Source organism: Synchiropus splendidus, chromosome 8 (assembly GCF_027744825.2).
Source record: "Synchiropus splendidus isolate RoL2022-P1 chromosome 8, RoL_Sspl_1.0, whole genome shotgun sequence".
Taxonomy (NCBI): Eukaryota; Metazoa; Chordata; class Actinopteri; order Syngnathiformes; family Callionymidae; genus Synchiropus; species Synchiropus splendidus.
The window spans coordinates 21,895,701-21,912,298 of NC_071341.1; the positions used below are offsets into that span (position 1 = coordinate 21,895,701).

At 43.5% G+C, this 16,598-nt stretch overlaps 1 protein-coding gene across 4 annotated transcripts in view; it reads left to right on the plus strand.

Annotated features, from left to right (window-relative positions):
• Window positions 1–16,598, plus strand: part of LOC128764122 (cell adhesion molecule DSCAML1) — an 87,412-nt gene that overhangs the window by 49,525 nt on the left and 21,289 nt on the right. For 3 of the 4 annotated variants that reach the window (XM_053873587.1, XM_053873585.1, XM_053873586.1), the window contains 12 exons: window positions 4,958–5,104; window positions 5,175–5,453; window positions 6,982–7,257; window positions 7,427–7,726; window positions 9,696–9,838; window positions 10,513–10,642; window positions 11,344–11,622; window positions 12,019–12,147; window positions 12,218–12,397; window positions 14,731–14,936; window positions 15,858–15,954; window positions 16,060–16,188. In XM_053873587.1, the coding sequence (XP_053729562.1) occupies window positions 4,958–5,104; window positions 5,175–5,453; window positions 6,982–7,257; window positions 7,427–7,726; window positions 9,696–9,838; window positions 10,513–10,642; window positions 11,344–11,622; window positions 12,019–12,147; window positions 12,218–12,397; window positions 14,731–14,936; window positions 15,858–15,954; window positions 16,060–16,188 (2,295 nt within the window). Of the gene's footprint in view, window positions 1–4,957; window positions 5,105–5,174; window positions 5,454–6,981; window positions 7,258–7,426; window positions 7,727–9,695; window positions 9,839–10,512; window positions 10,643–11,343; window positions 11,623–12,018; window positions 12,148–12,217; window positions 12,398–14,730; window positions 14,937–15,857; window positions 15,955–16,059; window positions 16,189–16,598 lie in introns of those variants that run through there. The other variant, XR_008415714.1, reaches the window with a different exon arrangement.

A 16,598-nucleotide genomic window follows, 5' to 3' on the forward strand; every position in this document is an offset into this window, starting at 1 on the left:
CACTCCACAGATAAAAGGAGCGAGGGCGGGGTGTGTGAAGAAGGGGGGTATTGATTTGACACCGTAGTTCTGTTCATTTCCATTCATCTGCCCTTGTAATGGGGGTGTTAATATGGCAGAAAGGAGAAGAGGGCATGGGGGGGATGAGAGGATGAGAACATTTTATTAGAATCCAATCTTTATTATCTGTCATCCCTGACAAGCGACGGCAGCAAGCATGCACCGATGCACATACAAACATGCGGGCGAACGGTGACTGGATGGTAACGGCAAGAGAGGGTTGGTTGGAGATGGTTATTACTTGTCAGGCGAGAGCGGACGTTACACAAGTGAGGCGCAAGACGTGAGGTGCTGAAGTGTGCTGCAGAACGGGAAAATATGGACTGATCAAATCAAATAGCTTTTACAGGGACTTTCCGATGCCTCGTGGAAATCAGCCATAACAGGCACTTGGCAATTTGCAAATCAATTACAAAGGAAGACGTAAGAGAGTAGCCGGGCTGCCAGGTGCTCTTACTATCTCCAGGAGAAGAAAGCTCAATGGTTTTTGGGGAACCATTGCTTGTTTATGTTTCTACCAAATGGTCTCGGAAAGATTCTAACAATGAGGCTGCACATGATCTTTAGGTGTTATTGCTTTAGCTTCTGATACAAACCGCTCCAATTTGTCACTTTTATTTGGAAAATTTATTTTACTGTTTAATGAGTTGGACACCACCTCTCATCCAACATAATCTGGGATTAGCCTCAACCCTTCACTAGCCAGAAAACTATAACCGTGTAGGCTGTGAAAGTTAGAATTTCTTTTTTTTTTTTTTTTTCAGGTAGAAATACACAAAATATAGCGCTTACACAGGATTTAAATATTTTATTATTAAAAAAAATAAAATAGACTGCCTCCAAAGAAATGAAATAAATAAAATATAATAAATAATGAGGTTTACCTGGTTATCAGCGAAAGTGTTCTGTGGCAGAAATTAATATTCTAAATGTATATTTAATGTATATTTAAGATTATTCTAGGAATATATATATATTAATTCCAACTTTAAATTGTGCATCTTAGAAATAAAATTATAATGAAAAGAAAGTCTTTTAGAGCCCTGGTGCTGTCCATGGTGCTGGACCTCCATAACGGATGTGCCTGAGGAATGTAGCACTCTTTCCTCTATAATAAAAAAGGGGCAACCAGTCACCATTGATCTTGAGATGGATTTGCAGTTATCGTTTTTAATTAAATAGTGAATTAATTACTATTTAAACATCCTCCAGAAATGCACTCCTTTAAATCGATTCCATTTCTCCCTCTCATTTGGAGCACTGTTTGACTCACAGGGCTGTGTAGCGTATCGTCTCACGTGAGGCGCACTGCAGCGCCCCCTATCCAGCTGTTGCTACGCAAGTGTGCAGGCCCTAGCAACAGCAAGCACAGGAGCCGACAAAAACGAGTGGTTCTGACGAGAGCTAGGGAGAGGGAAATGGGTGAAAGAGAGAGAGGAAGAGAAGGGAACCTTCGAGCATTAATAAGTGATGAGTCTAGCTGTGTGAATCGCTGTTCGTTAGCATTGCAGCAGCTCCGGCTTCATTTACATGGATGCGCCAAACAGGCTTGTTCTCTGGTATTTAGACTGGATCTATGAAGCCTGCCCCATCAGCTGTCCCGTCTCTCTCACGCCACGTCACACTAGTTTGGTAGAAATGGCTGGATGTCTATATAAACCTGCTTTGTTCTTCTCCTGGCTCCAAGCTTTTTTTATTTTACCTCCTTCATGTGGGAATCTGTTCAGCTCTTTGTCTCACCCTCGGACCTTCAGGAAAGACTTGCTGTAGGGTTTCATTCTGGTGATTCGTTGTTGTCTCTCTAACTTCCTGGGAGCCTGTCTCATTTGCATGAGTGTGTGTGTGTCTGGGTAAGTGTCAAATTTTGGGCACAGACACACACGTATTGCTTCACTCCGCACTCAGTTTGACTTCCTGCCTCTGGCCAATCAGCTGAGCCAATTCCGTTGCATACATGCCTGCAAAGAAAAGGCCCCGATAGAGAGACGGAGAGGGCGAATCTGGAGGAATGATGGGAGAACAGATGTCATCCTGAGTCTGTGGATGGATAAGGGGTCGAGAAGTAAACAAGAGGAAGAGGGGTTTTGTTACTCTCTCGAGCCTTCAAAGAGAAAAGATCTGTCTAAAAAGGGAAGCGCACACAAATGAACATGTATCCACACACTCTCAAAAACGACAAACTCCTGGAGGCGTAAGCAGACTAGACGAGAATTGATCTTCTCTCCCACAAGGAGATTCTTGCAAGGGGAGCAAGGAAAGACAGACATAGAAGGATTATAACCAAGTGTTCTCAGGCCTGCAGGCCTGTCATCCCTCTCACTCTCACTCCTTCTTCTGTCACTCCCAATGGCGTGTTTCTCTTTATCTCCCTATCTCTCCACCCATTAATCTTCATCTGCTGTCCAACTCCCTCTAGGGTCACCCCCTTCCTCGGCGCTGGGGAGAGAGTGACCAGGAATAAAATATCTGTTAATAGGAGAGGAGGGGTGAATATTGCAATGCATGATGCTGTGAAAATCAGAAGAAAAATAAGGGGATTTGATGTATGAGCTACTTTAATATCCAGAGTGCTTGTAGGATCATTGATTACTTGCAAAGAAAATGTGTCGACTACATATTGGACTATCAATCTTTTACCAGTGATGTCATGTAAGAGGAACAACAGGACTCACGCCTTGTTTTTCCTCCCTTAAAACCCCTCGCACACTGACACACTTCAGATCTGCTTGAAAAATGTTGATGAAATGTGTCCTTCTAAGAAACATATTCCCTATGAAATAATTCTACTTCTAATGTGTATTTTGAGGTTCTGTCTACAAGTAATGTGATCGTCGAATGAGAGCTTGTTGGATCCGTGCACTTTGACCTTTTCCATTGACTGATAAGATTGTGCCTTAGCAAGTGGGATCAGACTCAGGTGTGCTCTCAATGCGCATACAACTGACATTGTATCGGTGGCTGTCATGTCTGAGTAAAATGGGCCTATCCCAGTGTTTTCCAACCATTTTTAGGCTACGACACACTTGGTTCATTGAAAAAAACCTCACCACCAAAGGGTTAGGGTTTAGTCGTAAGTCCTGTAGAATATCCCTTTTAATTTGTGAAAAATTGTAGCTACTGACACTTGGCTATTTTGGCATCATATTTGCAGACCACGTGTTTATAAAACGTCTCCAGAAAGGGATGGGCAAGATGGCGAAAATATATCATGATTTATTGATTTTCAATAACTGCTCCAATTTTATCACAATTTGTTTTGCATGATTTCATTCTAGTTTGGGGAATTTCCAGACAAAGCTTGACATTCTTGGCTTCAATGATTCTTTCTCCCTTACATTTTGGAGCGCATTTATTTGGTTCTGCATTTAGTTTTTAGCCGACTTTAAACCACAAAGCAAACGGATGGTCTACGAGTGTCAATTGAGGTGAGACATCACATTAGCTGTTAGCTCTGTTAGCTCTGTCGTTGCCAATAAGGACGACTAACATTCTATTGTGATGGTGTGTGGTCAAGTTAGAGGTGCACCAGGTTTAAAAACAGCTCGATGTTTGCACATTTGACTGGCTTCTGTGCTGCGACGGAGTGTGGGAAGAGGAGCAGTACTTTTGTGCTCTCTTTCACGGGTTTCGCTTCCCTTTCCTCCTATATATTCCCTTTCATTAAGCAGATAAATGATACAAACACGATAAAACCTTAAATTCATTCCTGATGCAATTGCAATTTCAAAGGCTCCTCCAGTCAATAACCGCGCACATTTGCAGTTATCAGGCAGAGAAAAGTAAAGTCAGAGCCAAGGGAATAAGTTTCTGACAAGCTCTTTCTCATTAATTTCTGCTGCACCATTTTCTTTCCTTCCATTCTTAAACATTCCCTGACACCCACCAGCTCCCCCACTGCCGAGCTGCTTCCGGTCTGTCTTGCTCTCTGCAGGCTTGTTGTGACAGGATCAAGTAGTGTGTTATTCTGGTTTCGACTTGCCAAGTGCATATTATCCTGTAAGGCTTAATACGCAGGTTTAAACAAAAGGCCATGGTTGGAAATTACAGCTTACGTCCCTGGGCACTCACCACAACAGTCCGACGTGCTCGGATATGTTGGCGCATGAATCATACTACAGTGTATATAAATACACTGCATATATTTATTATATACAAATAAGAGTGGGATCATTAACTGAAAGGGAGGGGAAACAGAACCGTTGTGTGATGCGCTCAAAGTCTAGGAATGAAATATTGATTACACCTGTGTTTTACTCAAGGTTTTGCTTGTCAACAACGCAGAAAAACAACAAAACAAGGATTTCAAATAACAAACACAGGCACTCTCAGCCATGCAGGATGCATTGCACGCTGCCTAAAATAACCCTTTGGGAAACTGAATACAAAAAGACTCAGAGAAGCGTAAAGAATCAAACACTGAAATTCACTCTCCTCATCTTTTTACTCCTAAGTCCTTCACACACACACGCACGCACACACACACACACACACACAGTCTATTGACAGGAATATAAATCAGCGCTAGTCCGAAGAGTCAGTGATGCGAAATGAAAATGACACTAATATGCTGTTACCATAACACACACTGCAACGTCAATTATTAACACCTACAATAACTCTCCTTTTCCTCCTTTCCTTCCTCTCATCTGTCCTCCTGGATTGTGTATATGTCTCCTGATGGAGAGGACATGGAACGTTAAGAGCTCCCACGTGTTCACTTAAGTGCCGTGGCTCCATCTTTTCGTGGCACGTTCTGATTTTCTGCGCTGCAATCACATTTTTTCCTCGAAATGTGCCGAGGAAAGGGATGCGCAAGACGTGTCCTTCCAGCATGTTCAAATGGAATTTTGTTTTTTATCGAGTGACTTATTTTTCATGACATTTTTGTCTCTACCAGGTAACCGTTTCTTCCTGACTGCATTCGGTACCCTGTACATCTCAGAGGTCCAGAAGGAAGATGCTCTGTCCACCTACCGCTGCATCACCAAGCACAAGTACAGTGGAGAGACTCGCCAGAGCAATGGAGCCAGGCTGTCTGTTATGGGTGCGCAACGCATTTCAGCTTTCTATTGAGACCACCAGTAAGTAAGCTAAACTAAATCTATATGTTCCAGACCCTACGGAGTCCACGCCTACTGTCATGGACAGTTTCCAGTCTGGCGAAGTGCAAATAGGGCACAGTGTGGAGCTGCCCTGTATTGCATCTGGATACCCCAACCCCACAATCAGATGGTTAAAAGATGGGCGGCCATTACCCACAGACTCCCGCTGGACTCGCCGCATTACCGGCCTCACCATCGCTGACTTGAGGCTGGAAGACAGCGGAAATTACATCTGTGAGGTCACCAACAGCTTCGGCTCCAAGGAGGTGACGGGTCACCTCAATGTCATAGGTGAGTACGAAGAGGGAGATTTGTTGCTTGTGTATGATCAGGGGGTTTTGGTTGTGTACACTGAAAATATAGACAGAAATAATGATAATAATGATCATATACAGTATAATCTTATCCAAGCCAGGTTTGTTGTCTAAATATGATAATATAAAATTTAAAAAGTATTTATTTTTATATATTTATATATTTTTTAAATATTTTTTTCACAACCCCAATACTATTAAATGGTGCAAGAACATTAATAAAGAGACTACATTGCGGTGAAAGAGTCATGTACGCCAAGCTCTCTGACGATAACTCCGCCACGAAAGTGTGACAGACAGAAGTAATGTGCTGTCAGGTCACGACTGCATGGATGGAGATATCATTCAAGCTCTGGTGGTTTGGCTGTGACCTGTGTGTCGCACAAATACCCATCTCCATCCACTCGCCTGTGTTAAGACATGGACGCCTGCGGGTGACTGGTTCCACTGCCCTGCCTTCGGACACAATGAAGCCATTGCAGGTCATTGTTTATGGAAGATTTTAGATTGAGCCGTTTCATAATGAGGGACGTAGAAGGAGGTGTACCAGAGGGTGAGTGATGAGGCGGTTGGATATAGTGGACACAAGACAGACCGGCCAGAAGGCACATCACAGCGCTGCACAGAAATCACAGTGACAGAGTGTAGATGGAGATACAGTACATACAGGAAGACAGACATATCGAACATGATGGTAGTGTTTGACATGCATGGGCGCCATCGTTTTTGCACACGCCCTGCAGCCTGAAGCGTCTTGTGCCGGCTCCTTTATTCACCACTCCGAATTGTTTCAGAGCTTCTTCAAACAAACGTGCCGATGGTGTATATGTGTATTAGATACAGCCGTATTTCAGTCATCGAAGACAATTCTAAACACATCAAGTCATCTAAATCTGCACTTAGTCAGTGCGGTAACTCCTCGCTCTCATTTTTATTGCTCTTTGTGTGCTGTATTGATAGCTTAATTGAATATCCATCTAAATTCACATTTGTTTCTCTGTTATTACACTTTCTATTTTGTAAGAAAACTTCACTTGCGGTTGAACAGGTGGGAGGGAACAACTGGTGAAATGTGCTAAGACCACTGGTGCTTTCCGAAGTCTCCTTAAAGAAGCGGTCCCACACTTTAGGCTCCGCCCCCAACTCCAATAGGCGTGTCAGGTCGCCTTTGATTCGTCGAAAACGGGCCAACAAAGTCGAACTATGTGTAAAGAGTTCTTTCCATCAGCAGTTAATCTCAAAATGTGTGGAGAAGAAATAAAATTTTCCTGCCGAATATAAAGGACAATGTTTTTGCGATTTTGTTAGTCTACAGAAATAAATAGTTTATAATGTGGTCACAGGTTTGTAACTCCTCAGAAGTCCAATGACAGCGGATGTTGTCAACTGCCGTAGGTGCGACGTTGAACCCTGGTCCAGTCTGGATGGGAACAAAAATGTGTTGCTCTTGTTAGTGTCAAAGTGTCTTGGGAAAGTTTTGTAATGGCTCCTCTTCTCATCCACAGAGCCGTTGCGGGTTACCTTGTCCCCAAAGAATCTGAAGACGGGGATCAGCAGCACAGTCATTCTGTCGTGTGCCGTTCAGGGATCTCCACATTTTTCTGTGTCGTGGTACCGTAACACAGAACTTGTTACGCCTGACCAGCACTTCTCAATTCAAGGCTCTCACAACGAGACGTTGTTCATTTCTGCTGCCCAAAAAAGACACTCAGGAGCCTACCAGTGCTTTGCTACACGCAAAGGTCAAACTGCCCAGGACTTCTCTATAATTCTGTTGGAAGGTTGGTCTTCTCTACTTCTCAAATTATTCTTGCAGACGTTAACGTTTAATAGAAAACTAGAAGGCCGTTTGTGAAATTATTTTTCAAAGTGTTAAGTCATGAAAAGAATTTAGCTGGACTCATGATACAGACACACACAAACTTCCCCCTTCGCTGGTTCTGTTTTCAGATGGAACGCCGCGCATTGTTGCCTCCTTCAGCGAGAAAGTGGTCGTCCCCGGTGAGCCATTTTCCCTGATGTGCTCCGCCAAAGGAGCCCCGCCGCCGACCATCACGTGGACCCTGGACGACGAGCCCGTGATCCGGGATCTGTCGCGCGTGAGGGCCAGCCAGTACACGCTCTCGGACGGCAGCACCGTGAGCCATGTCAACCTCAGCAACCCTCAGATCCGGGATGGAGGAGTGTATCGGTGCGCCGCACGAAACTCGGCCGGTAGCGCCGAGTACCAAGCGCGCATAAACGTAAGAGGTGCCTGTCTACTTTTCAATATCAGTAATATAGAGGCTTCTTACAGTCTCAGCCCCTCCCCGACCCAAATCCTCTCCATATCTTTCTGTATTTCTGACCCTCACTGTAATGCATCGATGAGTTAACTCAGGAACTTCATTTTACCACAGACAGACATCACTCAGTGGTCTTCAAATATTATCCATAGTTGACTCAATAATCACAGAGTGGAGGCAATGTCCGTCTGCCTGTGTGAGGCTATGACTCAGTTGATCCGGGAAGCTTCACGTTTTTCCATCAGAAGAGCAGAGGGAGGCATCTTGGGAGAGGGAAGTCTAGGCCTCTTCTCTTCAGGTGCTGCCCCCATGACCTGATCACAGATAAGAGAAAGATAGTTTTTAGATGCCAAAATGAACTGGATCCGCATGAAATAGGTGTAAAATGAACATTCAACCTTGACTGCACCAAAAACCTGGATCTCCACTACTGCTCTCTGTTTATTTGACATTTTCTAATGGAATTCCTCGTCGATTTTCTGTGAGGTATCATACTGAAGGGATCAAAAGGAGAGATGTGTGTACAAGACAAGTGGCAAGTAGAGTGGATCTGTGACTTTGAGCATGTGATGGAGAACTCCGGTGACAGTGCTGGTGATGTCATTGTCGTGTCAGACGACGAGGATGAGAAGTGACAGCCTCAGACAGACCAGCACTGCAGCATCTCTCCCTCTTTCTCTCTCTTTTCTCTGTCCTTTTGGTGAGAAGTGGAGTTGTGACATGTTGCTCTGCTTTGAGGAGAAATGCCAGGAAGATTATTAGAGTGAAAATGATGACCAGCACCAGAGAGCGTCCGCTGGCATTAGACATAAACAAGCATTCAGATTGATGTATTAATCCACACAGGCAGTGGAGAAAGTGGAGACGTTGAGTGCTCAGAGACACGGTTGACTCCTCCAGTTAGAGGGCTAATAGCCACATGGACAGAGTTGAACTGGCACACATGTACATACTGTACCTGCGTCAGTGTGTGTGTGACGGATCTACTGAATAATACATCTTTGACTTGTCAGAGCTGTGACTTCAAAGCTGTGCACATGCTGAGAAAGAGAGGAGTGGGAAGGAGAGGTGCGGGTGGGAGGGCAGGAAGGAGAGACAAAAACAAAGATTTGAAGATGAACGTTTGAATGAAGGTCAGTAAAAGAGTGAGGGATAATTGAATGACAGTTCTGAGTGCTTTTTAGTCATGTGGCTCCGTAAAGCCGTCGGCCTGTCGGGCTGTCTGGCTGCTCGACTGCTGGGGCTGAACAAAAGGCTGCATTGGAGGGCAAACTTTCTTTATGTTGCTCCTCATTCGGAAAACTCTTTGGCATTTTATGAAGGGATTCAATGGTTTATTAAAGCATGAATCGTTATGACCTTTAGACTGGAACTAAGCGTGCCACTAAGATTAATAAGCAACACAGAGAATCAATATATTCAACATTTAGAATTAAATATGAAATACATTAAATCAGGAACAGTTAATACATGTATTAAATATAAATATTGAATGAAGCCGAAAATCAAAGCAAAATCAAATGTTATCGAAAACTGAAATTTCAAATGTAACCAGAGATAAAATAGAATTAATTATGAAGTTCAAAATAAAATAAAAATAAATTGATAAAATGGTTAAATTGTGATAAATCACTCCTAAAAATACACATGAAAGTCATTAATTTGAAGAGGAATAAGCTCCTTCGGTTGGCTGCTCTTGACTTCTGTGCAATCCTAGATACCGTTCGTTCAATAAGTTAAAAGTTTGCCAGAAAACAAAGAAGGCATGGCGTTGTCCCTCACAGATCTTCTCCTCTTCCTCTCTCCGCTCTTTCCCGACCCTTGACCCCCACCAATAATTTCTAAAATTTCCACCACCTGCCTCCGGCAGCAATCACTAACCATTTTTACCGCTCTCTTCTCGTCCATCCTGTTCTCCGCTCTCTATGCATCAGGTCCTCCGAGAATTCGGCCAATGAAGAACATCACCGCAGTAGCAGGGAGAAACACTTTTATAAACTGTCGTGTGATTGGTTACCCATACTATTCGATCAACTGGTACAAAGAGGGACTTCTGCTGCCCGACAACCATCGACAGGTGACCAATTCATGTTTTCTTTTCAACACATTCATCAAATTAGCTTTCTGCAAAAGACATATAGACTCTCGAGCATCTTTAAATGTACATTACATAAGCAATTATTTCAGACTTTTTTCTTTTTGAAGTACTGTCCCATAGACAAGTGCACAGGGCTCCTGCTATACTTTAAATGGATGCGCCTGAGGCGACCTGGCTGTAAGCAGAGATAAACAGACGCTCTATGAGATGGTGCACACCCCATGAATGTGACCCCAACTTAATGAAAGGAAGACCCACATTTATTTCAGCCCTCATAAAGGTTGTTGATCTTGAAAAGCCAGGAGGATCTGCAACTGGTTTTAAATGAAAGCATCATGAATATTCCATTTTAAACGCAGTTTCAAACGTGTGCTTTTTAGATAGTGTATTCTCCAGAAACCAGTGTCGGAACTGACTGTCTACAATATACATATTTCATTTGTCCAGAATAAGGTGGGCTGCACCTATATACCCTTCAAAATGTGGTAGATGTTAAGCCACATTATGGTTTAAGTAGGTACTGTATCGTCCACGTATCATTTTACTGAGCAGAAAAAAATAAAATAAAATAAATACATATGTCATTTATCTGTACAGATCATAGTGTTTCATGTTTTACTGTAACACCCGTCTTGTCCTGGTGATGTCTTTAGGTGGTGTTTGAGAATGGAACGCTGAAACTCAGCGACGTCCAGAAGGGGATGGACGAGGGCGCCTACGTCTGCAGCGTTCTCATCCAACCGCAACTCTTCATCACGCAGACGGTTCACGTCACAGTCAAAGGTCAGACAAGTGTTGCCATGCACCATAGATCTCAGTCAGAAATGCAGTCCAGGGTTGTAATTCAGGTTTGCAGGCGGGTGAGGAGAGTGAAAATCAAATGTAAAAAAGGCTGTATGTGTCTAATAAGGGCTGATTATGGGCGGAGTGGCCTGGTGAGCTCTCGCCACCACTCAACAATTAAATACAACCAGAGCACTAATGCAGATTCGGCTCTGATTTCAGCCCGATCACAGGTTTGTGTTGCAGTGAACAGCAGAGATGCGTGTGCATTCATTCATTTTGTGGCTTAAACACAACTAAAGCTACATGTCTGTCATGTCTGTGATTTAATTAGATGCATTTTAACAAGGTCCAGATTAAATCCCCCAGATGTCTGGGCTGTAACCCCCACCACCACCGCCACCCCCCACCCCTGTTCCAAATCACCTTTGCCGGTCTCCATAGCAACACCCTTCTCCCCCTGCGGATGGGGCTCTAATTAGAACAGCTATTATGGGCTGGCATTAGCAGGGCAGGATGGGGTGGATTGTAAAAAGGTTGGTAGGGGGCACCGTCCACGGCAGAGTAGGGCAGCCAGTGGTATTTTGAAGGCTTTACAGGCTGCTGGCTGGAGTCAGAAAATTGTTTTCAATTACGTTATTGAAGCAGTTTTCTTTTTTCCGTTCATAACCCGCATTGTACTTGTTTCTTTCTCGCTCAAGTTCCTCCGCTGATCCAGCCATTTGATTTCCCTCCGACGTCTATCGGGAAGCTCATGTACATTGCTTGTGTGGTGGCCTCTGGGGACATGCCGATTCGCATCACGTGGCGCAAGGATGGCCAGGAAATTGTTCCCTCATCAGGCATCACCATAGACACCAAGGAGTTCATGAGCTCCCTCCAGATATCCAAGGTGTCGCTGAAACACAACGGCAACTACACCTGTATTGCTAGCAATGATGCCGCCACTGTGAGCACTGAGAGGCAGCTCACGGTCACAGGTGAGAGGACTTGACTTTAGACTTGGACATGATGGGAGCATAAGATGCATATTCTTCTCCACATGTGCAGATCGATCATGTACCTGCTCCTCTGCACTGCCTTTTTGCTGGAGCTCTTATTTTCATTTAAGATCATGTTTAGTGTGAGGCGGATGAGGCTTCATGAAACAGAAACAGTGTCCTTATGTTTAGAGCTCAGTAGGTGGCGCTGTTAGTTTAAAAATGAGGTGAAGTTTCATTGAAACGCTTGTTCAAATCCAAAGATTTTAGTGCAGAGAGCGCCATCTAGTCGGCTCTGAAATTGAGGACACTGTTTCATGAAGCCTCACCGGCCCATCATTAATCATGTTTGTTGTTTCCACAGACTGAATCATTTATTGACATTTTTTTCTTCAGTGCCACCTCGGTTCGTGGTCCAGCCCAACAACCAGGATGGCATCTATGGCAAGGCAGGGATTCTTAACTGCTCAGTCGATGGATACCCTCCTCCGAAGGTCATGTGGAAGCACGCCAAAGGAGCACTAGGTACTTGTGTGTTTCTAATCCGTGATCTCTGCACTGAATCACTCAGTGCCTGTCTGATTCTTAAATACAGCCGGCATTGGGAACCCACAGCAGTACCACCCCGTGCCTCTGACCGGTCGCATCCAGATCATGAATAATGGCTCCCTACTCATCAGACATGTCCTGGAAGAGGATCGTGGGTTCTACCTCTGCCAGGCCTCCAATGGCGTGGGCTCTGACATCAGCAAGAGCATGGTTCTCACAGTGAAGAGTGAGTACACAAACTCTTTCAGGCATGTAGCGGAGTGTTTGGGGGTATGGATGGCTGCAGCCAGGCTGGTGATGACCCTCCTTTATCAGTCCTCACTTCTGTCCAATGAGCCGGATCACACTGCATTATCCTGAGGTGGGTGGGGACGAGGAAAATGGAACAGACTACAAGGAGATTTTCTGCTGGGTATGAGGAAGAGTAAACCGGTTTTTGCTGTCATTTAAGAAAATTTGTATGAAAAAATGAAATGAATGAAAAAAATTTATTTATTATTTTTATTATTTTTATTTATTGGTGTTACGCACATGACTTGTGTCAAGTGTGTGTTGATTTAATTTGCTTTGCAGAAACAGTTGTTCAGTATTCTATTTCATAATAGGAAAATACTGCATTGTAAATCAATGCTAACACAATGCACAATCATATGGTTTATACCGTGTCTCTGCCTTGCTTGCACGACTCCCTCCAACCCTCCACCCAGCCGCTACAACAGGCCAATGTGTGTACAGAAAGGGAGTGTGAATGTCAAGCAACTGAGCTCATTGATCTTTTGACTCCTGGGATCTGTCTTCAAACAATCAAAAACACTTTGAGCTTAATCATTATCTGCAATCAATCTCTGCAGCCTGCCCTTGCCGTCAGTAACGCGTCGTCCCTGGCGTCCGGGGAAACGCTCGGAGATGTGTTCATGAACGGACAGAAATACCAGATTTTTCTCAACTCAGTTTCGTAAATTTGTGTCAACATTTACATGTAGTTCATGTAGATCACAGGAAACCGTATTGTTTCACCCCGTGTTTTCGCCCTCCATTCATTTTACTTAAAAAATATCATAGATCGTGATGAGTTCAATGGCAGCTGACTGAAAGTAATGTTCCACAAAATGGCACTTCATATGGCGTTATAATGTAAATCCTTCAAAGGTTTCTGCACCCATACGGTGATTTAAATTTAAAGAACTGTTCCATGTCCCTTTATCAACATTTCTTTAAAATTCTAGTGAACTCAGTCATTCCGTTTTTTAGTTATTTTACTAGAAGTGTAGCATGTTGTCGAGCTTCTGGGGTGATTCTAAAGGATGGTCCTGACAGTGTATGTAATGTTGGGTTGTTGGAGTAAACAAAGGTTTGCATGAGGAAAGTGTTATTGGCTGCTGTTGTGTGGATAACATCTTCTTTTAAGTTACATTAAGAACAGATACAAAATGGTTGGTTAATTTGCCATTAACTCAGCTTTAGTTTGATGAATTGAGATTCAAAATTGTGATTTATTGACGACACTTGTTTAGTGGGGAGGAAGTGTGGACACCCCTGAGCAACTGGGACACGAGTATCTTTGCTAGTGGTTGCCATGAGGTGTGGCCCAGTTGCTAGTGCGGCATTGATCACTTGATCGGGGCAACCTGGGGGGTCCTTTCTTTCTGTCTGGGGTTTCTGTGTTCTCCGCACTCTTACATGGCATTTCCCAGGCACTTTGATTTAAAGGTTAATTCATTATTCTACACCATCAAAGAGTAGCAGGAGTGGGCTCCAACCTCTAGAGCCAACCAAAACTCTGCCAAGACTGTTGATAATGTTACGTGCTTACTACAATGTAATGGTAACCACAATGTATATGACACCTACAGCTCATCCTGTATCAGAAAGGATTCATCTTTGTTGAGAAAAGTAAATGAATGTGCAAGTTTAACTCTTGCTTTTCGACTGCAGGATTGCCTTCCTTCTCTCTTTCTCTCTCTCACTCACCGTAGCTCGCGCTACTTGTGGTGTTAGTGTTATTGATTGAACCGTTCCTCTCCTCTGCTTCCTTCAATTCTGTCTGTTTCGCTCAGTGGCGAGGGAGGAAAAGAGGGAAAAAAAGAGGGCGGCTGAGATGCATAAGTGATGAAAACAAAACAGTGGGATCCTTCTCCGATCAATATTGTGTGTGCGGTGGAAACCAAGATTGAGTTTGCGAGCGTTTTTGTGTAGAACAAGGTGGAGTGTATCGTTTTTGCCACTTCATTCACCTAGACCCCAACGGTAACTATTGGAGAATGAGAGAGGAGCTTTATTGACTTTACCTCATTGACCATAGCTCTTCATTACCTGACTGCAATGGAACTTCGCTGCTCTGAACTCCACCTTTTTATTCCACTGCATCCATCCTGTCCTTCCCTCTTTGATCCTGGCTTAAAATCTGATTCTAATAGAGTCACTTCCCCTTCTGTCTACACCTGCGGTGACCTTATTCCAGCTCATACATCTGCTACATCACTCTTTAAATGACCTCATTTTCTCCACGCGCCCCAAACTCCTCGTGGTCTCACGATAGATTTCCTTCTCCGTCTGCAGTCCCGGCCATGATCACGAGTCACCCTAACACAACAATTGCCAAGAAGGGTCACCTCAAGGAGCTGAACTGCACAGCCAGAGGAGAATGGCCCATCATCATTCGCTGGGAAAGAGGCGACACGGTCATTGACCCTGACCGTAATCCCAGATACTCCATTACCACGAGCCCCAATGAGAAGACTGACGAGGTGCTGTCTACGCTCAAGGTAAGATGTACTCACATGGCCTGAAGCATCTGCCTGATGCCTGCTGACTTTGGGCCACTTGAACTCCACTTTCAATTGACTTTTACTTTCTGCTTTTTATGATCAAATTGCCAGAAGTACCATGTTGCTTTCGCGGCTAGATAGCTGTCAGCAGGAAGACACATCGGAAACATTCCGTTTTAAACCAGTGCTTCAAAGTGCAGAGGAGCAACAATGATCTGAATTCTGAAGTTCAAGATTACGATTTGTGGTTTCAGAAATGACTTCGAGCAAAGGGTGGCATCATGATGACTAGAGGTGTTAACTGTTTAATAACATGTTTAGTAGCAGGTTTACGTCATGTGAGGTTTCTGTCTGTGAAACTTTTACTATAACAGTTCTGTTTGGTTCAGTACAGAAGATTAATCATTTTTAATGTAATGTTTAAGCTTTTATATACAGACTCAACTTAAAATTTTAACACTATTAATTTATTTTTATTTTAAAATGTATTTATTATATTTATTTTTTTGTCAAATCGCACCACTAATCAAAAAATCTTTGTGGCAAGAACCTATTTTGCAACATATTGTTATTCACTATATTTGAAATATGTATATATAGAGTGAAAGTTATATTTTATATATAAGGTAACACATGTTGTTTCGGATGTGATTCGGATGAAAAATATGCTTTTAATATCTTACTAAGTAATATGTCTTAAAAGCATGTCCTGCTTTGCTTGTGACCAAAATCTTTTAGCCTTAAACCAGTTTAATACATCACATATTCCTTGATGGTGTCACTCAATGTGTTCATGACTTGAGAGTAGGAGGGTTAAATAAAAGGCGAGTTCTGCTTGTCTTTCCACTGTCTTGTAGTTCTAAAGAACGACCTGATTATCGGTTTGACACCTTCCGCTCGCTCCCTTTCTTTCTTTAGCTGAAACCAGCCGAGCGCGAGGATTCAGTTTTCTTTTCCTGTCATGCCATCAACTCTTACGGTGAAGGACGAGGGCTGATCCAGCTCACAGTTCAAGGTAACAAATCACGCGCAGATGATTCCGCATGAATCTTGCCTCTCCGTAATTCAATCACGCTTCCCACGCCTTCCCCACTACTCACTGACAATTATCCTCCGACAGAGCCCCCGGATCCTCCAGAGCTGGAGGTGAGAGAGGTCAAAGATCGGAGCATGAATCTGAGGTGGACACAGCGCTTTGATGGAAACAGCGTCATTACGTCCTACGATATCGAGTACAAAAACAAGACAGGTTGGAGCAACTCATTTCTTTTTGTCACAGTTTCTGGTTTCTCATTCACAAATCAGCTGCTTCTTTGAGAAAAATGTATTTTGATGTCAACGCCGTGCAAGAGAGGCTTCAATATTAAAGTCCTTACCCGGCAGATTCTGAAATCAACATGGTAGCCACTGAGCTCTTCCCATGTTACGGTGCTGATCAGATCATTTTGAGTGTTTTAGTGTGTGTTTGTGTGGAGAAACCACCAGGCTGATACACGTCCGTCTTACCATTCATTTTAATATTATTAGATTGCTGGACTGCTCTTATGTAAATGTGCGAGGAGAGCGACAAGATCTGAAGTGCATCATGGGAAAAACAAAACTGTCATGGTTACAGTTCGAACTGCAAGCTGTTACTCACAAGAAGTTGCTGAAGTTTTC